At 39.6% G+C, this 27,275-nt stretch overlaps 1 protein-coding gene across 1 annotated transcript in view; it reads right to left on the bottom strand.

Moving 5' to 3' along the window:
• Window positions 1–27,275, bottom strand: part of LOC150077553 (osmotic avoidance abnormal protein 3-like) — a 425,893-nt gene that overhangs the window by 92,769 nt on the left and 305,849 nt on the right. Inside the window, exons 14-15 of the mRNA XM_090385940.1 lie at window positions 23,915–24,012; window positions 10,640–10,745 (exon numbers count right to left, since the gene is read on the bottom strand). Of these exons, the coding sequence (XP_090242066.1) occupies window positions 10,640–10,745; window positions 23,915–24,012 (204 nt within the window). The remainder of the gene's footprint in view (window positions 1–10,639; window positions 10,746–23,914; window positions 24,013–27,275) is intronic.

Genomic DNA, 27,275 nt, shown 5'->3' on the forward strand with positions numbered 1-27,275 from the left:
GGTTGAGCACGCTGAATTCTGATGAGATTCTTCCACTTGTTCAGATTACGAACCTAAGGGGCATAAATTCAAATTGAGGAAAGACAGTTGTAGAATAGATGTGAGGAAATTTGCCTTTAATTGCTAGAACAAACTTCCATCTGTTGTTGTTGTGGAAGTTGACAGCTTAAATAAATTCAAAGAGGAACAGGACAATCTAAATGTTTGCATTTAGAGGGAATGGTTGTGTGATTTTTTTTTTTTTTTTTTTTGGCTGATGCTACATAAGCTCATATGCTTGCTTTCTTGCATTATATGCCTCTATTACTATAGGTTTCTCTCCAGTGGAATGAACTATCAGGTATCTAGGTGTTAGACCTGATATAACTTCAGTCCTGGGCCTTTTTGCTGAAGTGGTGGAGTCTGTATCTGAGTCACTGACTTCAGGTAGGGACTGTGTTGGGGCCCCAGAAGAGAGATTTAGATTATCAGGATTCATAATGGTTTTGTATTTGGTTCAGTGCCCAGGCTCCCTATCCACCACGGAGCCCAAAGGGACGCCCACTACCCGGCAAGCAATAAATGGGCTTGGGAGTGGGATGCCAGGGCTACGGAGACACCATACCCGTACCGCCGCCAGCCTGAATCCTGTCCTTCAGACCATGTGGGTGGGAGCATGATATTAGCACGGTGACCCTTGCAGGCGAACCCGCTAGCTGATTAATCCTGGCTGAGCCTTCCAGGACCACCTGTCTTGTCGAAGCAGGGACCAAAGTGTTGTGTTGAAGCTGGGCCCCTCAACCACCAGATCCCCTTTCCGAGTTTCTATGGGTCGCAGTGCACGGCAAACATGCCGGATTCCTATGATATAAGCCTGGAACCTAGGTTGTGAGTGTTGGATCCCAGTGATGCTAATCTGAAGGACCAGCAGCACCACCGGGAGGTCCCCTCACCACGTGCAGGCGCCCACATCGAGGGGTAAATATATATAATAACTTTATTTATCATCAATTGGTATACAAAGAACGAATAATTTGATCCGTTCCAGAGGGTCTGTTTCGTGGACCCCAGTTTGGGAAATGCTGTTCTAGGGCAAGCTTGATGGCACAAAATTCTGATGGGATTCTTCCACTTGCTCAGATTACGAACCTAAGGTGTAAATTCTGAGAATGAGCCATTGCTGCATTCAGTGGAAGTGATATGGAGATGGTGTTATGAGGGAAGGCGGCTGCAGCACTCACTCCACTATCTGAATTTGATCCATCAGTATATATTCTTGTAAAATGCATATAATTTTGTGTGTGAGCAATATGGAGTTGTATGTTGATATTTGCAATGGAATGTTTTCCCCAGTTAAGGAAGTAATTGTCACAGGATGGTTTAATAGAGGACAATGGGGGGAGGGGGGGTACTGAAATGTATCTTGGAGGATATCGCCAAGATGAATATTCCAAGTTTGTGATAGTGCCTACAAGAGTCGCCCAAGAGTGCTGACTACCCTGTGGGCAGGTCCATCTCTAAGGCTGGCTTTGTGAATAATTGAACAGTTATGCAAGTAAGGATCCACAATTTGCCTTTAAATAAATTTCCTGTAAGCAAAAGCAGATTGGCTCACGTAGAAGGGACTTGATGTTATCACTATTTCAACGGAATTCATGAATTTGAATGTGGCCATTATTTAAATTTTCTGGATCAGCCCATCAGCTTCAAAGGCTGAGAGCTTTGTTTTCTCAGTCCTGGGTTTATCTTTTTCTTGGAAAGAAAGGATGCTGGCCTGTATCTATTTCTTCCTCTTCTGCAAAGAGGTCAAGGACTGAGTTATCTGGTAACTCCTTCACTTCAACATCCATTATTTCTTTTGTTGTAAGTGGCTCTTCTGGTTTTTGTGGTTTTTCTTTCTCACTTTGTTTTAGTAGTGGTGGAGCACTAGGAGGTACTGATATTTCAAATTGGAGCGAAAGGATAGGTGAAATGAGAAGGGGTTTTTTTTTTGGCTGATGCTGTAAATGGTAGTCAAATGGTAAGTCCGTTACCTGGCAGCAAAAAATGTGCTTGGGAGTGGGACACCATATCTGCACCTCTGTCAGCTTGAATCATCTCTCTCTCTCTCTCTCTCTCTCTCTCTCTCTCTCTAAGACCATGAGACTAGGGGGTATGGCATCATATGGTTGGCCTTTGCAGGCAAACCCACTAGCCGATTGATCCTGTGCGAGCCATCCGATCTTGTCAAAGCAGGGGGCCAAAGTGGTGTGTTGAAGCTGGGCCCTCTCAATCACAAGGATTCCCCTTTCCGAGTTTCCATGGATCACGGAGCATGGCAAACATGCTGGATTCCTATGGTGGTAGTCTGGAACTTAGGCATTGATTCCCAGTGATATTAATCTGGAGCAGCATCAGCATCACTAGGAGGCCCACTCTCGCTACGTACAGGTATGCAAGTCGAGGGGCATTAGCACGGGATGGATGCGGACAATTTGCTCACCAGATGTGATAGTGGCGGAATATTTACACCAATCCGCCTTGGAGAATTTCCATGTCATTTTATAACTCTGGGTTTAATGAGAATGTTGTTTGGAGTTTGCACATAATTGGAAAATGGTTGCTGTTATGTGGGTTATTAAGTACAGCATTCTATACAGGGGAACAGTGAGGGGAAGCAGACTGAAAGATCTATGGCCGAAGCAGTTCCTGTGGAAAAATGTATATAGGTGTATGAGCCAGTATTTAACAAGATAAGGTTGTGGTTATCTAATAAAGATTTAATTATTTGCATCTGCTATCCCTGTAAGAGATTATGGCCATTAAAATCTCCTAATAAATAGAATGGAGTTGGTAACTGTAATTATTATTATTAGCTATATGGTGCAAGGAAGCCTAAGGCTTATGCTGCACCAGTCAAAAAAAAAAATTCCTGAGATACCCTTGGGAATTTTTTTTTTGGCTGGTGCAGCATGAGAAATTGCAAGAGAGAGAGAGAGTCAAAAGTAGAAGGGAATCATCAAGAAAAAGAATGATGATATCCAGCTCAGGACCCTGGGTGTGCCAAGCCCATACTCACCAGATATGAGCCCCTGGGGTTAAATATAAGTGAATTAAGTACTTTAGGAGTAACTGTTAAATTTGGTGAGAGATATAGTGAGGCAAGTGTTATTGAAATTTATATTGAAGCTACAGCATCCAAGGATGCTTGCAAGGAGATCTGTCGAGAGGGATCCTTGTTACCTACAAGGATGGCAACTCCTTTGTGAGCAAAAGAGATAACGTTTCTATCCTACCGATAATATGTAGTTTTTTAATGACAGGCAACACCTGTCATTAAAAAACTACATGTTTCAAATTCATTTCTTGTGAGCAAATGCCTACAGGTTCATAGCATGTACTATAACTAGATCGTATATGTAAGTTGTCTAGTTGTTTTTTAGAGTCAGCTGGATTGGTCTATATCCATTTTTCCTTTTTTAGGGAAGACAGGAAGACTGGTATCTACATTCTTTGTCCACATGGATCTCTAGGAGTGGGTCATCCTGATCCACTATTATCATTATTATTATTATTATTATTATTATCATTATTATCATTATTATCATTAGCCATATGGTGCAAGAGAAGAATGATGATATCTAGCTCAGGACTCTGGGTGTGCCAAGCCCATACTCACCAGATGTGAGCCCCTGGGGTTAATCATCTGTTCTCACATGCAATAAATACTGCAGTGTCTTTCTTACAGCTTCTGAGACTTGGGGGGGGGGGGTGGATTAGAATGCTGCTTAGACATAATTTGCGGAGCAGATAGTAAAATACATGGGATGGAAACTGTGGTTTTCAATCCCACCGATTGTATCATCTGTTTGGGTTGCTATCAACTGTCATTTTTGGGTGATAATGTCATATGAGATCTTTGGTTTTTACTGGTATTTGTTTTCAAGCCTCCTGATAGGTAATTTTGTGTTTGACTTTATATTTTTGAAGTTTTTTCCGAAGTTTCCAATATTCATAAGCTTTAAGAGTAGGATGGTGGTTGTGTACGGCAACAGCTCCTCTCTGCCTAATACAGTTTGGGCAAACTGAGTCGCCTTGCCATGTTGCATAACGAATGCCCAAACTTTTGACACATGTAGTACCATATTGGATTTGAAATGAATGGATGACTATGACCTACTCTAGTATTTTTCACCAGAAAACTTTATGAATGAGCTCAAGAATAAATCAATAATGCTAGGAAAGGTCAATGGAACAAGGAGAAGAAGTTGGCAAAGAACACAGCACTATATCCCACGTTAATGTCAGCACTACCCCACAATGCATTATGTCCATTGAAATCGCCCAGGAGTAAGCAGCTGCACAACAAGATCATCAAGGTCTTTCTGGGATATGTTGCCCCAGGTTGCAAATATACTGAGCAGAATGTTAATAAGAACCCTACCATAAGGCAAACTGCTACCGCTTCTATGTTAGTGGAGAGTGGAATAAGCTGAAATGGGGTACGATTGCCCAGAAGAATAGCAACACCTCCATGAGCAGGTATATCCCCGGTTCTATCCTTTCAAATGATAGTAGTATTACAAAGGGAAGGGTTTTCATTTGCCTTTAAGTATGTCTTCTGGAAGCAAATGCAAACTGGCTCATGCTTTTGCAGGGGGCCTTGGTGTCACCATTGTTTCGCCAGAATCCACGACAGTTACATTGTAGGAATTTAGCCATTATTTTGGCTTAGTGAGTCCACCAGGCCACTTCTGAGATGCTGAGGACTTACTTTTGTCAGTCTTGGATTTATCTATTTTGGGTTAGCATGGACGCTGTCCCCTGTCCATTTCCTCCTCAGCAAAGAGTTCCAAGACTGAATCATCTTGTATCTCCTTCTTGAAATCTTTTCTTGGGTACTAGGGGGGGGGTACTTCAGTTTTCTTGGTCTTTTCTTTGGCAATTGCATTTGTTACTTGTGGAGCATTAGGAGGTGGAGGTACCAATATGGGAGTGGCAGCTGATTGACCTTTCTGTGAAGGTTTTTGTGAGCATAAGAGGTAATGTGTGATGGGAGTGAATGATCATGTCCATCTGAATTCTGATCGAACATATCCCTGCTACCATCTGGGTATAGGTGGGTTTGTTGATATTTATAGGCAACTGAAGCCTATAAATGTAACCATTTTCCTTGCCTCCTGATATGATATATTCAGCTCTGCCTTCAGCCATTGTATTTCTTTTTCTTTTTTCCACCTCTGGCACATGCTCGTGAGTAGGTTGGATGTTCTCCTTGGCAGTTAATGCAGGTGGGTTTTGTGGCTTTATTGGATCATGAAACAACATTATGTTCATAATGTTGTTTCATGATCCTTTGCACCACATCAAGCACATGCAAGGACTCCACGGCAGGCCATTTAATAATGTCCATATTTCTGGCACCTAAAACATCGTAAAGGATTTGGAACATATGGATGCACTGGACGTTGATGTAGCCAGCTTTAATCTCATTAGGTGAGTTAAAACGAGACATCAGTGAGTTAAAAGTCAGGATTATGTTTCTAGTGGGAACAAGTTTCCCATCTCTACACGCAATTAATTCTCTTAATGACATTACCCCTGTGGATTTAGTTCAAAGCAGATTTTCACCTTGGTAACCTCGAGAAGGTCCCACTCCGAAATGCCACCTCTTGATAAGTTGAGTGTTCTATGTGGTGTCACTGTTATGAGCATTCTTCTGATTGATGTTGCTTGGAGTAGCTGCTCAGACTGCCTGTCATTTTTTGTTTCAATTAAGAGATCTCTTAACTGATTTAGGGGAACCTGCTAATCCCTCTAACCTTTCTTCATAAAAAAGGTGACATTTTTCCAATCAGTTTTTCACTGTTGGAGTGAATAATTAAGAATCTTGGAACAGGCCCTGATGGTATTTCAGTATGTTGTCACTTTGGTGCAATAGCACTTTCTGTTTCTTCACTTATATTTGCAAATAGGGATCAGGTTGGGGCACCTGAAGAATTTAGTTTATCAGGATCCATAGAAGGTTTTGTAGTGGTTCAGTGCTGGGGCTCCCCACCCACCATAGAGACCAAAGGGATGCTGCCCACTACCTGGCATGCAATAAATGTGCTCGGGAGTGGGATGGCAGGGCTACCCAGACACCGTACCCGCACTACTGCAAGCCTGAATTCTATCCATCGGAACGTGAGGGTAGGGCATGGCATTGACAAGGCTGACCCTTGCAGGTGAACCCACTAGCCGATTGATCCTAGCCAGGCCATCCAGGACCACCTGTCTTGTCGAAGCAGGGGTCAAAGTGGTTTATTGAAGCTGGGGTCCCTCAACCACCAGGATCCCTCCCCTTTCCAAATTTCCATGGCAAACACACTAGATTCCATTGATGCTAGCCTGGAACCTTGGATGTGGGCACTGGATCCCAGTGATCCCATCTGGAGGACCAGAAGCATCACTGGGAGATCCCCTCACCATGCACACATGCCTACGTCGAGGGGGATGATTGGAGAGAAGACACTTTAAATTACTTTTGGAAGTCGCCAATATCACTCGCTTGGCACCTGGGGCCAGAAATTTGGAATGCTGAAAGTGAAAATGATGGATCTAGTTGGAGTGAGATTTCTATTTCTTTTAGTCATGATTCATTTGGCACAAAGCTCCTGAACTAATTCCTCTTCAGAGACTGTAAGTAGGTCCTACAATGTAGTAGTAGAGGCATGCAATGCAAGAAAGCAAGCTTATACAGCATCAGCCAAAAAAAAAAAAACACCATTTCACACATCCATTCCCTCTAAATGTTTGTCCAGCTCTTTGAATTTATTTAAGCTATCAATTTCCACAATGATAGATGGAAGTTTGTTCCAGCAATCAACTACCCACTGGCAAAAGGCAAATTTCTGCGTATCTATTCTATAACTGTATTTCCTCAATTTGAATTTATGCCCCCTCAGGTCAGTAGTCTGAGTAAGAAGAATCCTATCAGAATTAATCCTGCTCAACACTTCCAAAGCCTTATACACCTCAGTCAGAAAGCTTTGCAAGTGCCTAGTCTCCAGATGCTGCAATTTGCAGAACCTAAGCATTTCTTGGTAAGGCCACCCCTTCATTCCACTCACCAATCTTGTTGCTCTTCTCTGTACTCGCTCAAGGAACTTTACATTCTTCCTAAAATGAGGCCTCCAGACCTGTACGCAGTACTCAAGGAGTGGCCTAACCATTGACTTATACAAATAGATAATCACCTCCTTTTCCCTACTAGCAAAATTTCTGTATATTATTGACAATACCCCATGACCTGCTCTGACAGCCGGTCTGCACTGCTCAGAAAATTTCATATCTGATTGCACAATTACTCCCAGGTCTTTTTCATTTTCTACCAACCTAATTGTAGTATCACACAGTTGGTACATTTCATTGGGATTATTTCTACCCATATGCAGTACTTTGCATTTGTCAATGTTAAATTTCAGTTGACACTTCTTGGCTCATCTGCCCAACGTTTCTAGATCTTGTTGCAGTAGCACACTGCCATTAACAACCCTGCCAACCTTTGTATCATCTGCAAATTTCAACATTAAGCCTGATATACCTTCATCAATATCATTGATAAATATACAAAACAACAGTGGGTCCAACACTGAACCCTGGGGGACTCCACTAATAACATTAGTCCGCGAAGAATAGCATCCACTGATTAACAGTCTCTGTCTCCTCCCACTCAACCGCCCTTTTATTCATTGTAGCAACTTGCCCTTAATATTATACTGCTCCAATTTGTGCAGTAGTCTTCCATGAGCAACAGTGTCAAAATCTTTCCTGAAATCCATGTACAGTTGTGCCCCCGTATCCGCTGATTCGTTAGCCATGGAGAGAAAATGAAAAAAACTTAATACATACTACTTGCACATCCAATATGATGGTTCCCTTTATTTTTTATGATGTTGTGTATGGTTTGGTTACCAACATTATAATGGTTCTGTAGAGATTTAATGGATGCACTGTTTTCAAACTTTTGAATAATTTCAAGTTTTTTTTTTTAATTTGAAAGCACAACTCCTGCGTTTGCCCATAATTTTTGAAAAGCACAACTTCTGACATAAATAACGAAGCAAAATTTGTCCTTTTGTAGTGCGGCAGAACCAACAATCGACGTGACGTACTAAATGAAATTAAACATTTGGTCTTTTTTTTTTTTGTTTTGAGCAGTAGGTGTGAAGACAGTGGGGGTTGCAAGATAATAGGTACACTAATCTTCCAATGACTTATAATGTATAATGCCGGTTCTTGTTGCTCATTTATGACCTGCAAAATATCTGTTTATACTTATTCTAGTTATTACTTGAATTTTATGATTTCTGGTTGATTTTTTATTTATTTATTTTTTTTTTTGATTTGGAGTCTTGAAATATCCCAGTTAATCCGCTTCCCAGTAAATCGAGAGTCTGCTATACTTTATTATACATATATATGTACAAGAAAATCGCGTTATATATGGGGTCAGCAGGTGCTTGCTTATATCTGTAGTTTCAGCCATCCACGGTAGGTCTTCGAACGTATCTCCCACAGATACGGTGGTCTTACTGTATATGATATCAAAACTACTTTTTGCATCCAGTTCTTCCTTTGTAACCACCACATTATAGTATCCAATTAAATTTGTCAGACAAGACTTCACTTAACAAATCTATGCTATATCTGAATTATTACTGCAGTCTTGTCTAGATGATCCTGCAATGCTGCTTGAACCAGTGATGCCATTATTTTCTCCGGAACAGAAGTTAAACTAATTGGTATTTAATCACTCGTGTCATCCTTAGATCCCGCTTTGGGAATTGGGGATACATTTGCACATGTGTGACACCTTTAGATGAATTTAAGGTACTGTGGGGAGTAACGGATACTGCCAGACTACCAGTTAACAGCTACCTTTAACAGCTGCCGAGATTGTTTTGAGGTGGCTGTTTCAATCAGGAGGTCCCAGATTGTAGTCGTTTCACCATTTTTGGTGATCCAGTAATGAATTCCAAATATCTTTGGAACAAAAATGGTGATAGCTTGCCCACAGGTTCGGTGGATAGAGAATGTATCGCTAGAAAGGTTGGTACATCATGGCACTGTGCTCATCTCTGAAGCATTTTTAGGTTGATTAGATGATCAATGTCAGATGGTTCGAGTCTTGAGCTCCAAAGGAGGAAAATTGTTTGAGTGCTTTTCATGGCTCCTTTTGGCCCTGGGGTTTATCTTTACCACCTAGGTTACTGTCCCTGCCATGGGGAGGCAGGAGCTGTGCTGCTTGTTTTCCAAGTGTAGAGGTTAGTACAGTTAGAAAAACTAATTAAAGCAAAAAGGTACTTTCCTTCAATATGAATACTATTGCTGTTAGAGAAGAAGAGTTTAGATTATAAGGATTCACAGAGGATTTTTATTTTTATTTCAATGTCTAGGCTACTCACCTAAGGCACCTCCGTAGCCAGGTGGGAAGGAGCAGCAGTGCGTAGCACACGTTTCTTGATTAGACCGGGGTTCAAGCCCGTCACCACCAAATACGGAGGATGCGGAAAGGTCAGGGAATGACCACCGCATATCCCGGAGCAATATGGCCTTAGTTGTTAATGCTCCTAAAAACTAAATAACAAACAAACAAACAAGCTCCTCACCTACCGTGTCTGTCTGGGCTCCATGGTAAGTGAGGAGTTCCATGGTAGCTCCTCACCTACCATGGAGCCCAGACAGACACTCACTATCCGGCAAGAAATAAATATGCTTGGGAGTGGGATGCCACAGCTATCCAAGCACCATACCCACACATCCACCAGCCTGAATCCTGTCTTTCAGGTCACAAAGATAGGGACATGTGTTCTGTCCGTGATGGTCAACATGGCTTCTTCATGGTTAACCTTCACCTACTAGCAGATTGAACCTCGATGAGCCATCCGAAGATCTCCTGTCTTGTTGAATCAGGGGCTAAAGTTATGTGTTGAAGCTGAGCACCTCAGCCATCAGGATGCAACTATTCGAATTTCAATGGATTCTTAAGATGTTAGCCTAGAACCTAGGCTGCTGAGGGCATTGGGATACCAGTGATGATAATCTGGAGGCCCAGCAGCACTCAGTGGTTCACTTACCACACATAAGTTCCCAAGTTAATGGGTTCTTAAAGAAATAAGTGATTGTTGATATAAGTGCCTGATTGTTTTCATATTTCTGGACTGTAAAATGATTTTTTTTTTTTTTAAATATGCTGGATATTAAAGAATTCCAGACTGTAAAGAACCACATTTCCTGTTACTGTTATCTTACAGATGCATAAAACTACACTATGAGTGTGGTTATTTATTTATTTTTTTTATTTTTTCCATATAAAAAAGGCAAATTTTAGTTGAAACGTGTAAAGCTAATTCTTGCAATTCAATTTCTGTTCTGTTTGCTATTTTGAAAGCAAACACATCAGCAATAAAAATAATTATAACAAAAATTTTATAGCAATAAAACTAATAAGTATTCTATAATATCAGATTTTCAAGCTGTGAAGTGTCAAATTGCTGTTACTGTATATGTTATATGTATTGTACACATTTTAATAGACAAAAAATGATTACCTCTATAGTCTCAAATGGATAGAGATTTATCTGAAATTTTATTAATGCCAATTTACAACTTTTTTTTTTATATCAGTGCAACTTACGAAACAATCTGTTAGCATCTGCTTGAACCTTATGAAGAATCTGAGACTGTCGTTTAGTTTTAAAATAATTTCCTGCAATATCTTCTTGTTCACCACGTTCAAGTTTCTGGACAAAGTAAATGTAGAAATTATAAGTAATGAATGATATTCAATTGCTCAATGAAAGATTTATTTATAAATATTTAAAATCATAATGTACCAGCAAATCACAATAATATTAATCATTCTCTTTTTAAATTACAATTTTGCTGTACAACACGTTAGTAAATAGATTTCTAATTCATAACCGTTTCAATTATATTATGATATGTATCAAAACTACATGGATCTAAAATTGCAGGCTATAGTTAAACATTTTACTAGTATATGAAAATTATTAACAAGCAGGGTATAAATGCTTGGGAAGTTCACAGATTCCAACACACCTAGAGATGTAGCTATTTAGGAAAAGTTAATTTTTGTTCTCACACTGTAAATGATTTAGAAAGTTTACTATTTACGTAGCCATTTTTCTTTTATGTTTGTATGTTAGTAGCTCACCGCAAATTTCATAACAGTTGTATCAAGTTTGAAAAGTTTTATTACAATAAACATTAAACTAAATCAGTCATATAACATCACTCAGATTATGCCAGTATTTGTTGTTGGTGTATTGGTTGGTTTGGATATTTCACTGGCACATCAGCTTCTATGGCTATAGAGCATGAAACTTATGATTTATGGTTTATTCCCTGATGTCTTTTGTTATGATTTTTATATCAAATTATAGAAGTTTATGCATTTCAGAAACTGCAAATTGTATTTGAGGATTTTTTGGCACAAGGGCCTCCTGGAAATTTCTGCCTGCTTGTGATTTATTTATGCTTAAATCTTCCATATTAGCATTAGTAGAGGAATAAGATGCAAGCCAAAACAGCATCAGCCAAAAAAAACCCTCTCCCATTTCGCCCCCTCCATTCTTTCCAAATGCTTGTCCAACTCAGCCTTAAATTTCTTTAGGCTATCAACTTTCACAACAAAAGAGGGAAGTCTGTTCCACCAATCAACTACCTGCTAGCAGGGCCGACTTGAGGATATGTGGTGTCCCTGGGCCAGTTTAGTTTTCAGCACCTGATCATTTTTTTTAATTTAAAATTTTTAAGCTTTATAAATTTTACAAAAGGGGCATGTGGTAATAGAACATATTTAAAAAATCTTACATACAATTAAATTTACAAACTTTTATTTACAAAAGGTATATATAACAACAATAAATTATTCGAAAACTAAACAAAAAAATTCTTGAATAAAATATTTAAAATTATACTTATAAAATAGGTGTATAATAATAATAATAATAAATGTAATTTTGCAAAAACAAAGAAAAAAAATCTTAAATAAAGTATATAGGCTGTGTCTATAAAGTATAAGAATAATTATTGAAAATTGTAGCAAACAACAATTTTTTAACTAAATTAAAACTTTTCTGGCTTTTACTGTCACAAAATTTGTTATTAATTCTTCCATATCAAGTTCTTTTAAAAATCTTGTTCAATTGATAATATTGTTAAACATCTGACTCATAGTTGTTCTCAAATAAGTTTTAATAAATTTCAGTTTCGAAAAACTCCTTTCCATGCTAGCCACAGAGACAGGCAACATTAGGAAAATGTGGATAGCAATGAATTATGAATAGGTTTGGTAAGAAAGATGTTAATTGCTGATCACAAATGAATTGGAGAATTTTCGCGGGTTTGGTGCGAAAAGTAAAATAGGCGCCCCAAAAATAAAATTTTTGATTAAAACGGAGCCCCACACAATAACGGCGCCTGGTATTAAAAATCAAATAGGTAAACCAAAAACAAAAAAAAGGCTAAAAATGACATCCCTTGCAATACGGCTTTTGGCAGGCACTGCTCATACCACCTGTGGATACTGCGCTCGCAGTGGCCATGTTCATGCTGAATGCCCCAATAAGGATGAGGCACCTAGTTGTGCTAACTGCAAAAGGAGGAAAAGGGAATGCAGCCATTCTGTGAGGGACAGTGCATGTCCAGAATATCAACGAGCTTTACACCAGGCAAGACCAAGGACTGGTGATGAATAAACACCAAAAAGCCTCCTTCCAGTTTCCCAATCCCACAAATAGAACCTCTGGCCGTCAGCCTGCAGGACACTTCCCTTGTGTCCTGCAGGCATTGCTTAGTGATCTTAGTGATCCATGGCCTGTGCACGAAGTATGCAATTGTATTCAGGTAACATATGCCTCACTTTCATTTTATCTCATCTCTTTATACTGCCCACCATCCCATGACATTGAGGCATCACTCAACTACCTAGATCTCGCACTGGACTCCTCAGGGTCCAATGCGGTTATCATCACCACAGATGTAAATGCCAAATCCACCTTCTGGCAGTAGCTAGTTCCGGACTCCAGAGGTCTTCTGCTTGAGGATCTGATCTCCATTCGGAACCTAACCATTCACAACAAACAAAGTCAATACACCACCTACTGCAGCGCTACAGGGAAATCCAACATTGACATCACAGCCACCACCTAAGAAACCTGATTTACGGATGGATCATCATTCTAGATTGGACCCTAAGCGAACATAGAGTGATACGTTTCCGCATCAGCATGCACACACCTAACCGAGCACCTCATATTGCCCCCACTGAGTTTGTCAGGTTCTTGACTAAGGCCGTTGACTGGACAACCTTTGATCTTCCATACAGAGAGATTTTCCAGACCTACCGTCACTATCCGATAAGAGTGCAGCTGACCTGACGGACCTGTACCAGAGCTCACTCCAATTAGCTGCATATTGCTTGGCAAAGAAAAAGACCATAAAACCTCAAACTTGTGCTTGGTGGAGCACCGAGCTAACTGTACTAAGGAAAGAGGCACACAGAGCACGTAAGGAGTACCAGCGTCACAGAAATTGGCCGCCCCAAGACGTTGAACAATTGCATGCCATCTACCTTGCTAAAAAGAACACATTTACCAAAGCAGTTGCCAACAGGAAAAGACAAACCTGGATGGATTTTGTCAAGGACTCAGGAAATTCTAACCCATGGGGACTCCTTTATAAAATCTCCAAGGGGAAGACATACACCCCAAATGTCTTTGGCTCAGTACAACTTCGCGAACAGGAAACCATAACTTGGCACAATTCGATCAGTGCTATAATTGATGAACTTTTCCCCACAGACAATCCAATGAAAGACCAACCTGAACATGCAGATATCAGAAGAAGAAATTCACTCTACACATCAACCTCACCTAATGAACCTTTTACATCCCAAGAACTGGAGACAGCAATGAACAGAATCAACCTGAATAAATGCCCTGGCATTGATCTTATTGGGTATGCATTCATACAAAGGGTGTTCAAACTGAAATCAGAGCACCTTTTTAACCGCTGCCTTAGAGAATCTCTCTTCCCTGAGCCCTGGAAAGTTGCTCTTCTCCGACTCATTCCAAAGCCTAGCAAACCACCAACAGAATCTCGGGCACTACGCCCCATTGCTCTCTTACCCAACCTTAGTAAAATTCTGGAACGACTCATAGCAATAAAAATTGTAAGCATATTTCAAGACAAAGGATTTATCTTTCCTTCGCAATATGGATTCACACAAGGTCGCTCCTGTGAGGATGCACTTTCAGAAATAATACTGCATCTGGAAACCTCCAAGACCAAGTACAAACTGGCCGTCTTTATAGACTTGGAGGGGGGGGGGCTTTGACCGGGTATGGTGGGAGAGTGCTCTGTTGATTGCCCACCAGTTCCTGATTAACCAACTGTACTGGTTAATCAGGAACTACTTCACTGACAGAACCGTTACAGTACAGGCAAGACATAGGCAACTAACACGACCAATTTACAGAGGATGCCCACAGGGCTCCGTATTGGGCCCCCTAATCTGGAACGTGGTTCTTCAGGACTAGCTTCGACAGTACCAAGATCATTGCATTTGCAGACGATCTCACCATCATTTTCTCGGGCCGCTCTTGGCGAGCCCTTGAGACCACTGCAAACCACATTCTTGACAACCTTGCCGATTAGACTCAAACCAATAAGCTCCGAATCAATCCAACAAAAACCAATATGATGATCTTTGGAGTCAAACTTTACATTCGAAGGCCTCCCCAAGTTAAAATCCAAGGAACGCAGTTACCTCTTGTGACCCAAACCCGAGTCCTAGGGGTCATCATTGACCATAGACTTACTTTCCTCCCTCACCTTCAGAATCTCAACATAAAAGTAAGAAACTTCTCAGCCTCAATAGTCAGGATCTCCAGGAGTGACTGGGGCTCTCCAAGCGCACAATACTCCTTTACTACAAGGCAGTGTTCCTCGCTATAGTCACGTTCGCTGCAGGGGTGTGGTTTCACCGGGCAATTAAGTGTAAAATTAAAGAGAAGCTGAACTCTGTCCAACGGGGACTTCTCCTGGTCACCCATTGGATCTGCAGAACAGTCTCCACAGCAACAACACAAGTCATTGCAGGGGTTCTTCCACTGGACCTCTTTGTAGTTTATAGGGGACTATGCTACAGAATACGGAGGAGGATTCCTGCAGCAATTCTAGGCATCCGACTAGGACATGAGAAGAGAGAAGCTGCACCGCTATAACGAGCTAGTTCATATATGGCAGATGTGATGGGACACAACCAACAAGGGACTAGTCATGAAAAACTTCATACCGGATGTTACCTTTGCAATGGAAAAATAAGTTACGAAATGGTTTACTCTCACGATGGAAACCTCCTATCTAGTCACAGGACATGGGGCCCTCAATGAGAAATTGTTTCAATTTAGACTTCAGAGCTTTGTTTCTGTGGAGCAAAGGAGAACTGGTCCCACATACTCTTCGACTGTGCTATATATAATGAATCCAGAGAAAAGCTGAGGAATAACGTCCAGGCATTCTCCTCAACTGCAGTGGAACAGCTAATTCAAACAGCAAAGTAATCTTGAAGCACTCCAGGCCTTTGCAAAAGAAGTTTTTGCTCGAAGGAAGAGGCTTATTCTGGGGGCAAACCCAGTTCTGCCCCAAATCAATCAAGTCTGAAGATAAAATTGGACTATAAGATTCGTTTCACCAAGAAGACCTGGACAATAATTAGTTTTTAAGTCTGTTTTTGATGTTAGAGTTCTTGATAGCCACAATTGTTTAAGATGGATGAGTTGCTAGTGTAAATTTTATGCGTTGTTGTTCTTTTTTTTAAAAATTAATTTATATATTTTATGTTTTTACAATGTTGTATTTATTTATTTATTTTATGAAAGATGTAAGATACTCAGTTTAGAGTTGTTAGGCAGATTTGAACTTATGTTCTGGGTGCCGCCTTTAGTTTTAATAAAAAAATAAAAATAAATAATGCTTGTACCACTAAAGGCTTCGGCGCCTCTGTAGCCAGGTGGGCAGGAGCAGCAGTGCGTAGCACACGCTTCTTGATTAGACCGGGGTTCGAGCCCGTGACCACCAAATACGGAGGATGCGGAAAGGTTAGACAATGACCACCGCATATCCCCGGAGCAATATGGCCTTAGTTGCTAATGCTCCTAAAAACCAAATAACAACAACAACAACAACTAAAGGCTTCAACTCTCTGGTCCTCTTTAATACTATTACTATTTTTTACAATGTTTGTGCCCCAAAGCCATTGCACCCCTAGGCCGGTGCCTCTAATGCCTAAGCCTAGAGCTGGCCCTGCCCGCTGGCTAAAGGTAAATTTGTGCACATCTATTCTACAACTATCTTTCCTCAATTTGAATCTATGCCCCCTCAAGTTCTTAATCTGAGCAAGATGAAGGATCCCATTAGCATTCAGCTTGCTCATCCTATTCAAGGTCTTATACACCTCGCAGGTGCCTACTCTCCAGGCACTGCAATTTGCAGAATGTAAGCCTTTCTTGGTAAGAGCACCCCTTTGCTTCCCTCACCGATCTTGTTGCCCTTCTTTGTACTTGGTTCTAGCAACTCTACATATTCCTAAAATGAGGCCTTCAGACCCGTACACAGCACTCTAGGTACGGCCTGACCATTGCCTTGTATAAAGGGATAACCACCTCCCTGTCCTTGCTTGCAAAATTCCTACATATCATTGACAACTCCACGACCTACCTTGGCAGCCTGTCTGCACTGCTCAGAGAACTTCATACTTGACTGTGCAATTCCACTTCCCTGAGTGTAGTATATAGTAGTATATAGAGAAATGTACCACACAGTTGGTACATTTCTCTTCAGTTATTGCTACCCATATGCAGTACTTTGCATTTGTCAATGTTAAACTTCAGTTACTACTTCTCAGTCCATTTGCCCAACTAATCTAGATCCAGTTGGAGTAGCATACTGCCTTCACTGTCGTTAACAACCCTACCAACCTTTGTATCTTCTGCAAACTTGGACTTTAAACCTGATATACCTTCATCAATATCATTGATAAATATACAAAACAACAATGGGCCCAACATCGAACCCTGGGGAACTCCACTAATAACATTTGTCCACGAAGAGCAGTGTCCATTGATTACCACTCTCTGTCGTCTCCCACTCAACCATTCCTTTATCCATTGTAGCAACTTATCCTTAATGCCATAACTCTCCAATTTGTACAGCAGTCTTCCATGTGCAACAGTATCAAAAGCTTTCCTGAAATCCAAGTATATGATATCAAAGTTATTTCTGGCATTCAGTTCCTTTGTGACTACATCATAGTATCCAATCAAATTGATCAGACAAGACCTCCCTTAACAAACCCATGTAATGTCTTCACTATTACTGCAGTCTTGTCTAGATGATCCTGCAATGCTTCTTTAACCAGTGATTCCATTATTTTCCCCGGAATATAAGTTAAACTAACAGTCTATAGTTACTTGTGTCACCTTTTGAACCCCCCTCTATGAATTGGTCATACATTTGCACACCTCGAGTCCATGGGGACTCCCCTGGGTCCAAGGAAGCTCTCATAATTATGGCTATGGGTTCGCTTACTTCCTTTGCTGCCTCTAATATAACTTTGCTGCCTTTAATATAACTGGATAGATCCCATCCACCCCAGGTGCCTTTTTTATGTTTAACTTCAACAATTTCTCCTCCACTTTGCTCTCAGTTATTGCAAAATCACTTAGCTCTCTGTCAGAGTTTGAGAAATTTCTGGCACTCCCCTCATTAAACGTGTGAATGTAGATGCAAAATACTCATTCAGTTTATCAGCTACCTGAGCATGATCATAAATAGTCAACCCATCTATGTTAAGTGGTCCAATCTGTTTTATCCCTTTCCTTCTGGAGTTTACATAAGTAAAGAACTCTTTGCTGTTCTTCTTCGCATCCTTTGTCAAGGATTTCTCTTAATCTGCCTTCGCTTGCCTAATGTCCTTTGTGACTTGATTACAGACTAGTTTATATCTGCCACAGGCTTCTGTGTCACCTGATACTTCATATGCACCTCATACATTTTTCTTCTCTGCCACGAGCCTCATTAGTTCATCTACCTGACGTAGCCCAGTGGTCATGAGCGAGAGTGCATAGCACGCGTTTCTTGAATGGACCGGGGTTCAAGCCCGTGACTACTAAACATGATAAATATTTGTATTGACGATTTATTGTAAACTCTACTGACTTGGTTGTCGTGCCGGATTCAAAACAAAAAATTTAAACTGACATACATTTAGGCCTAAATCTTGAACAGTATTTCTTAGTTGGAATGAAAAGCCAAGTAGCCTCCAAAATTAAGTCCCTGAAGGCTTCCCATTTAGAATTCAATGTTGGTAACATCATCAGTTGATCCCACTGTACAGAATTTAAAAACTGTCTGAGACCCCTGTATTCACCTTTACGAAAGCAATAGCCCTCCCCTTTAGCCTTGATGGTAGTTACAACTTTACGTAATTTCCACATCAGAACATTGTGATCACTGTCACCCAGTGGTTCCTTTATCTGCAAATTCTTAATGCATGAAAAATCAATACTGATAATCAGATCAAGAGTATTACTCCCTCTGGTTGTCTCTTGAACATGTTGCTGTAGAAAACAGTCATCCAATAAATCCACAAAAGCCTTGCTAGTGTGCAAGTGACCAACCGACAAGTTCCAGTCGATATCTGGAAAGTTAAAATCCCCAATTATTATAAGACATTCTGATTTACTGGCTCACTCTATTTCTCTGCACAATTGCTCATTATACTCATCAGATTCATTAGGCCTATAACACACACACACACACACCTACTCTCATTTTTCCTTTCCCAGTGCTTATGTCACACCAAACAGACTCAACAATGCATTGTCCAACATCAATTGGATGCACTTCCTTAGATTTTGTGTGTTTCTTAACTAACAGCATAACCCCTCCTCTCTTCCTGTCCTGTCTATCCCTTTTGTACACATTGTACTCCCCAAATTTCAATTGTGCACTGATTATGTCTGTGTGACACCATGTCTCTGATATCCCAACAATATCTGCCTTTGATGTCTTGACTAGCATTTCAAGCTCATCAAATTTATTAACTATACTCCTAGCATTGGTGTACATGCACCTGTTTCTACTCTTAGTCACTCTAACACAACCCACGTATTATGTACTTACTTGTTCCACTATGACCTCCAGCAGTCCTGGAAATCTCCATTGCCTTGCTTTCCATGCTGTTGCTCATTCTAATAGAAGCAGTGCCAGAATCACTTTTGCCTCTGCCTACGGCCACTGTTAACCTTTTAGTCTGTGTATCACCCACAAGCTAGCAAAAAGTTAAAATTCAAAAAACAATAGATTCTGATAACGTTTAAAAAGGTTACCTCTTCAAATGATCATCAGAGAGGATTATATATATATTGCATCTCAAATAGTGATTCAGTTCTTAAAAATCTGCATCACTGCCAAGGATGTGATAAGGTTAACAGTTCCTGCAAGTAGGTTGATTGATTGATTTCGATTTTACCAGTGCAAAAACGACTGTGGTTATACTGCACCAGGAAAAAGTTAAAATACGAAAAACAACAGATTCTGATAACCTTTAAAAAGGTTATAAATTATTATATGAATATATATATATATATATATATATATATATATATATATATATATATAAACAGAAGCTGTATAAGTTTAAAAATAAATTATCTAATTTAGATATGTGTATATATATATTAATGGCTTGTAAAAACTTTAACTGCTGACACATGGTTATTGTCTGATAAAATCTGACTGGGTGTATAGGGCCCAGTTGGATGAGTAAAAGCAGTAAAATATATGGTGTGAATATGGGTAAAATTAACGCAATCAATTAAAATATGCTTTATAGATAAAATGGTGTCACAAGACTCGCACATAGGAAGGTCATCTGCCATCAGCAGGAACAAATGTGTTAGATGACTGTGTCCTATGAGGAGTCGAGCAAGAACAACTTCTTTGCTACAATTCCTGTGCAGACAGGACTGCCATGTTTCTATTACAGGCTTTATCTGGTATAATTTATTTGTTCTCTCTCTCTATGCCATAGTTCTTGCCATTGGGAGAATATCATTGGTATTATTTGTCTGTAGTCAGGCAAAGATTATCAGTGGGAGTTGCTGATTTGGCTGCCATGTCGGCCAATTCATTTCCCCTAATCCTAATGTGGCTAGGAATCCAGCAGAAGCGAATATCAAACTTGCATTCATAAAGAGAATGTATGTTCTGCTGAACCCAACAGAGAACTGGATGGGAGTCGTGTCTCAAAGATAATAAAGCCTGCAATATACTCAAAAGAATCGGAATACATTACTGACCTTTGGTATTGACTAGTTCTAATGTGATCCAAGGCTAAATCTACAGCACGCAGCTTTGCAGTGTATATGTTAGACTCAGGAAGAATCTGCTGATCCTACACACGATTCTGACTTTACCTCTGACTTCCATCTGTGTAACCTGGCAGGAAGTCAGTGTGTTTAGCTTGGTGTGCTGAACAGAGCTGTAGGACAGATGATGGAGTCTCAGACTTTACCCAATTCTTAAGGAAAAAGTCGCCTGATGGAAAAAGAGCATACTAAGGTGGAATGGGCTGCTTTGGTGTTTGGGCAACCTTGTCTACCTAGTTTAAGTTCTCTGAGTAGCTCTTGGACACAAATACCAAAAGGACAATTGGCAGGCCAATGGGCATTGTATAAACGTTCCCATCGTGGCTCAAAATCAGATGGCCATGTAGGATGGTCTGGCAGGGATTTCAGTTTTAAAGCATACTTTAAAGACAACTGATTATGTCGAAGCGATAACGGTGGTTCGTGTGCTTCAACATATAGGCTTTGGACAGGAGATGTTCAATATGTTCTAGTAGCGATACGGAGAACCTGCTGATGAACAGGATCTGGCCACCGAAGTACACTGTCCCTGACTGAATTGTATACCAGAGACCCATAATCTAGTCTGGATCATACAAGTGCATGATAAATGAGCAGTAGGGTGCATCGGTTCACACCCCACGATGTAGAGGATAGAGAGTAGAGCATATTAAGGCCTCTCATGTACTTTGTACGGAGTTGGCGGATATGTTCCAGAAAGGTAAACTTTTTATCAAGAACAAGTCCTAAGAATTGTGTGTCTGACACTACTGGAATAGCATTTTGTCCAAGCTTTAATTCAGATTCAGGATGAAGATTACACTTCCGACAAAAGTGTATGCAAACAGTCTTCTGTGGCGAGAATCTGAATCCATTAGCAAGTACCCAGGAATTAAGGTGATTAATAGCTTGTTGCAGTTGTCTTTCAATAACCCTCATGTTGCATGACTGAGAAAATACAGAAGATGAGAAGAAAATATAGAAGAAAATGAGAAAAACATAGAGGGTGCTGTTTACAGTTGGAGGATGTTGTTCTGTGATGGAATTTACTTTGATGGCAAAAAGCATGACACTTAATACTGATCCCTGCGGTACTCCCTCCTCCTATCAAAATGGAGAGAGTGAGGATGCTACATGAACTTGGAAGGACCGCTTGGCTAGAAAGTTTTTAATAAAAATGGTGAGATGCTCTCTAAGGCCGAGGTCATACAAATCTTTTAAGATGCCAAATCTCCTAGTTGTGTCATACGCTTTTTCCATATCAAAGAATACAGACACAAGATGTTCACATTTTAGGAAAGCATCCAGTGTAATAAGATGGTCCAGAGTGAACCGGCTTCTTTGGAAGTTGGAGAAAAGGTGGTTTGATTCTAAATACCATATTAAATGAAAATTAACCATTCTCTCCACGATTTTGCACAGATGATAGGTTGATAATTACTAGAGATTTTAGGATCCTTTCCTGGCTTCGCAAAGGCAAGAACAATTGCCATGCACCAGGCATCTGGAAACTGCTCTTCAGTATAGATTTTGTTATATAAAAGGAGCATGTGATCCATAGATGTTGGTGAACGGTGCTTAATCATTTCATAATGGATGCCATCTGGTCCATCTTTCTAAAGCAACAGCATTTGCTTTAGAAAGGGAGAGAGCTTTTTTAATTCCTGCATAGTGAATGGCTTGTTGTAGTGACAAAGGCCCTTTATTGTGATATTTAGTGCCTGTTTTTCCAGGACTAGAAAGTCTGGGGAATAGGAAGGCATCCCAGAAATGTTTGAAAATGTTCCTCCAAGAGCACTGGCTATTGCAGTTGACTCTGCAATAGTGCATAAATTATAGTCTAGGATCAATAAGGGGTGATTTGCAGGGAGGTATGACATTCTTGCCCACTGATGTTGTTGAGTTTAACGACACACAGGATGCTAGGGCCATATTGTGTCTTTCTAATGGTGAATATGAAATAATAACTATATTTTATGATATATTCCTATACAATTTAAGAAAGTAAATAATTCTGTTTTATTAGGCTTATTCTCCAAGAATCTGCAATAAATTTATTGATGACTGTGTATTAGAAATTGATTTAAAGGTGTTTAACCAGATATTTTGAAAGTGGGGACAGTCCACTAACAAATGGCGAATGGTCAGTTGTATATGACAAGATGTACATTGGGGAGCGTTGTCATTCGTTAATAGATACAGGTGAGTAAGGTGCATATGCCCAATTCTTAGCCTTCCTAAAATGGTTTCTTCTCGTCTATTGTCCCGGAAGCTGGAGAGCCACAGCTTTGCAAACTAATTACGATAAAATAAACTCTCAAACATTGCAATAAATTTGTTTGTCAGTATTGTTAGAGATTTTGTGAAAACAAGTTCGTTAGCGCACACTGTGTTATCCATCATATTGTGTTGTGTTTTTCTGCAAGTTTGTACAAGTGTGTTGTAAAAAAAAAAAAAAAAAATCTAAAAAGGAATGGCTAAAAGAAAATTACTAAGATAAGAGGAACTGAGAGAAATTGTTGGAATTTACAATTAAGCAGAGTTAAACTTCTCACAGACACACTGCTGTCGAGTTTTTTCAGAAGTTCAACTTTATCTGTTATGGACAATGTACGGTGTTTGTGCTTTACACCACAAGAGGCATTTCCTTTATGTATTGGAACCATGGCTGGGGCTAAATGTGAGCAGGTTATAATAATAAATGCAGAAAAACAAGTGGGAATGGCTTGCCAGTGTTTACGAGTTCGCGCCTGGAAAATCTGAAATTACGTTTGTGGAAATTATGTCCAAATTAGCGGTGGAACCGGATTACTGGTGGCCGGATTAGTGATGGCCGACATGTATAAATGTTGGTTAATGTCACTCCTGCCTCCATGAGCAACAGAAAAATTAACATTACAATGTTGACAAACCACTTTTGTTTAATATACCAATTGTCCAATTTAATAAATTTGAATTCTTTTTGAAGGTCCTTGTTAAATGTGCATTTCTCCTTTTTGACATTTTAAATTTTGTGGCTTAAAACTTTTAAAATTATACAATGAACACTTTCAAGTGTGTGTATGTGACAACCGGCAAGTACACAGAACAAATGCTGACAACAGACTACAGATCAACTATTGACAAGCAACATATTGTTGAACTGATGTTAAAGCCTATGACAAAAATTGTCAGTCTCTTTCAGTCATGGTGGTAACCACTGGCAGATGGAATTCTCGGCATTCGATCAATGTGCTTCTACCTGTGGTTACACTAATGACTACTACCTATGATGGCAGTCATCCTACAATATAATAAAGATTATAGGTTATGTTGTGCCAATATTTAAGCATTTTTAAAAATTTTTTTAAAAAACGGGACAAAAATAATATTTTTTACTAAAATATAATTTTTAAGGATCTTTTGTTTTCTTTTCACTTTTCTTTTCTGAAACCTTACAACTTGGTTAAACTTATTTCAGTGCAATATATTACCTGGAAAAATTTATCTTCAGAACATTCTTCAAAATATCCAGAAAAGCTAGGTGCAGAATGGCCACTAGAAGTAGGAGCACGTGCTCCTGGTTGAATTCCTAAAAATAAGTAAATAATATATGAATACATATATGTTAGATTAATGACGATACATATTTATTTTGCTTAATTAATATGACTACTTGGATTTAAACTGGCAGGAACTGCCCTAAAACTGTTAACAAGTTAGACACAAATCAGCAACTTTTAAAATTAAAAAAAAAAAAAAAAACAGTCACCTACCTCATTAATCTAGATTTTTAAATATTATGAAAACTGAGACTGGTATAACTTGGTTATGGTAGATATAGCCTAATAATTGACATTCAAAATCAAAGCAAAGCTTTTATATACCCACATACCACGTTCTCTCTCTCTCTCTCTCAAAAAAAAAAAAAAAAAAAAAAAAAGAAGTACAATATATTCAGTTACTATTATGTTTAAGAAAATTTAAGTATACCTACTTCTGGTCTAATGATAGCACTGGTCTTCGTGGAAGACAACAACTCACAACAGCAGCCACATTAGCTTACCCTGAATAGCAATCTAGCTCATACAAAAGGTGTTATATGTATTTCAGATCAGGACCCTTAAATAGCTACAAAAGTATAAAAAATAATTTTTCTCAAATTAGGCACAAGACTGTCTTAATAAGATGAAACAGACAGTCTTTATAGGATAAAATATTATTCTGGTGGAACATAAAAGGTGCAGGAACTGGTAGAATTTAGGTACCATAGAATTCTTCCAAAATATCAATCAATATACAATATCATGGCATTGAGAGTTTTTGGAACTATGGCTAACATGGAGTTAAACCATGGAGAAGTATCCTACACCATGCTGCTTCCTCCTGAATTTCATTCTTAGAATGAGTACTGTAGTTGATAGTGTTCTCTGGGCATTCTCCAAATCCAAACTTTGCCCAGGCCTTGAATATTTTGTAGTGTGACAACTCCATATGACTTCTTTCCAGTACTGGGTATTGGTATTGATGTTTTAGGGTGCAAGGGCAACTGGGGCCAAAATGTGCCTACTCTTATGTTATAATTTTATGTACTAAATTGGTCTGATTTTTGTATCAGAGGAAATCACATATTTGTATTTGCTTAAGAAAGCTAAATAGTTCATTTAGATTCACATTATTTCCAATAATATGGACAAGTGCAGTCTTGACAGTGAAACGAAAGAACTTTTTCTGATATGAGCATAATCTGGTGAGTATGGGCTTGGCACACCCAGAGTCCTGAGCTGGATATCATCATTCTTCTCTTTCTTGGTGATTCCCTTCTACTTTTGACACTCACTCACTCTCTCTCTCTCTCTCAGGGTAACTTAGGAATTATTTTTTGGCTAGTGCAGCATAAGCTTCGGGCTTACTTGCACCATATAGCTCTAATAGTAATAATAATAATATAGGAATATATGTTTGACAGTAACTGGGGATGAACAGTGCATACATAGAATTGGGTCATCCACCATGAGAAGGTACATATGGGTTGGGTGTGTAGGCCCTGTCCCATACGTAATCTTGCTAGTACTACCTCTTCCTGTCTGTTTTGCCTGTAGCTAGAATTCCATAAATCTGGTTCTTTTTTGATTTGTAGCAATTTGTTGGTCATTTGTGACTTCCATATTTCGAACCACCGAAGTGTACAGATTTTTTTAATATGTTTTAAATAATCTATACAAGGTGCTACCCAAAAGTTCCTGAAAAGTATTTATAAAATAAATTAGACTCATACTGGGTCTTATTCGCCACTGTCATCTTCGAAGTAGTCCCCTTGAGAACAAACACAATCCCAGCGCTTCTCTCATGATTTGAATGTGTCCTGAAAGTCCTTCTTTGTCAGTGTTCAGCACCGCTTGCAAAACAGTTTGGATATCCTCTATGCTGTCAAATCTTTGACTCTTCAGCTTGATTTTCATTCTTGGGAAGAGGAAGAAGTCGCAGGGGGCAAAGTCTGGTGCATAAGGGGGTGGGGACGATTGTTATGCTGTTGGATGCCAAAAACTGCTCCACAGCGAGAGATGTGTGGGCCAGCGCATTGTCATGATGAAGGACCCAGTTCTTTTACCTCCTGATGGCTCCCCTTAAGTGCCTCAGGACGTTGCAGTAGAACTTTGCATTGATGGTCTGTCCAGGAAGGATGAATTCCTTATGGATAATCCCATCAAATTTCCAAAAAACAGATCAGCATGGACTTCACATTGCTCCTCACTTATCAGGCTTTCTTCGGTCAGGGAAAAGATGGGCTCTTCCACTGGGATGATTGTTGCTTGGTTTCTAGGTCATACCCATATACCCAACTCTCATCACCAGTGACAACCATAGAAAGAAAGTTTTGATCAATCCTGGCCTGTTCTTGAAGATCTCTGCTAACTTCCATATGATGCTGCTTTTGGTCTTCACTTAGTAACTGTGACGTGAACTTGGCCGCAGTCCTTCTCATGTTCAACTCATCTGACAAAATCCGTTGACACGTCCTGTACGATAGTCCTACAATGGCACATGTGTTGTGGATGGTCCACTTGCAGTCTTCATGGATCGCCACCCAAACTTTTGCAACATTTTCCGGGGTGTTGCTCGATGATGGATGCCCAGAGCGATAGTCGTCATCAACCGACATTCGATTGTTTTTAAAATGGTTAAACCAGTAGTAGGTCTGTGTCTGGCCTTGTCACCAAAATTGTCACCTAGCATTGTCACCAAAAAGCTTGTTTCAACTTCTTAAGGGTTTCTGGTGCTATCATTAAGAAAGAAACTAAACTTTGTGTAAGCACTTTGCTCTGTCAATCAGCCACCGCAACAATTGCAAACTACACGAAACACACCACCAAAGAACTGTGCATAAATATTCAATTAATCTATCCAGCTTGTTGTTATGGGGGGGGGGGTTAATGGCACATAAGCTGCTATGGCTATAATGCACCTATTCATTTATTACATAAAAAAATGAGAAATTTTTAATCTATGACAGAAAAAAATCTGAAATCAGAAATGATTAAAAAGTCCAGTTTGTCTGAGGAAGTTAAAAAATTCAGATATATTTGCCATGTCCCCAATGAAATTTTCTAGAGTTATTGGTTTACAAAGATTAACTGGTGATAGCGAAGATGAAGTTCTGTCTTCTTTATAGTAGGGACAGTCAATCAGAATATATTTCAGTCAGATTTATATAACAATGTGGACACTGTAGTGGATCATCTCCTGTGAGTAAATGGAGGTGGGTCAGATGTGTATGACCTATACTTGCTCTTGAAAGGACTACTTCTTCTCGTTTTGATATACGGACACCTGAGCACCAAATTTTTGGATCCT

This window comes from Mastigoproctus giganteus, chromosome 12 (assembly GCF_048544385.1).
Source record: "Mastigoproctus giganteus isolate SK-2022 chromosome 12, ASM4854438v1, whole genome shotgun sequence".
Classification (NCBI taxonomy): domain Eukaryota; kingdom Metazoa; phylum Arthropoda; class Arachnida; order Uropygi; family Thelyphonidae; genus Mastigoproctus; species Mastigoproctus giganteus.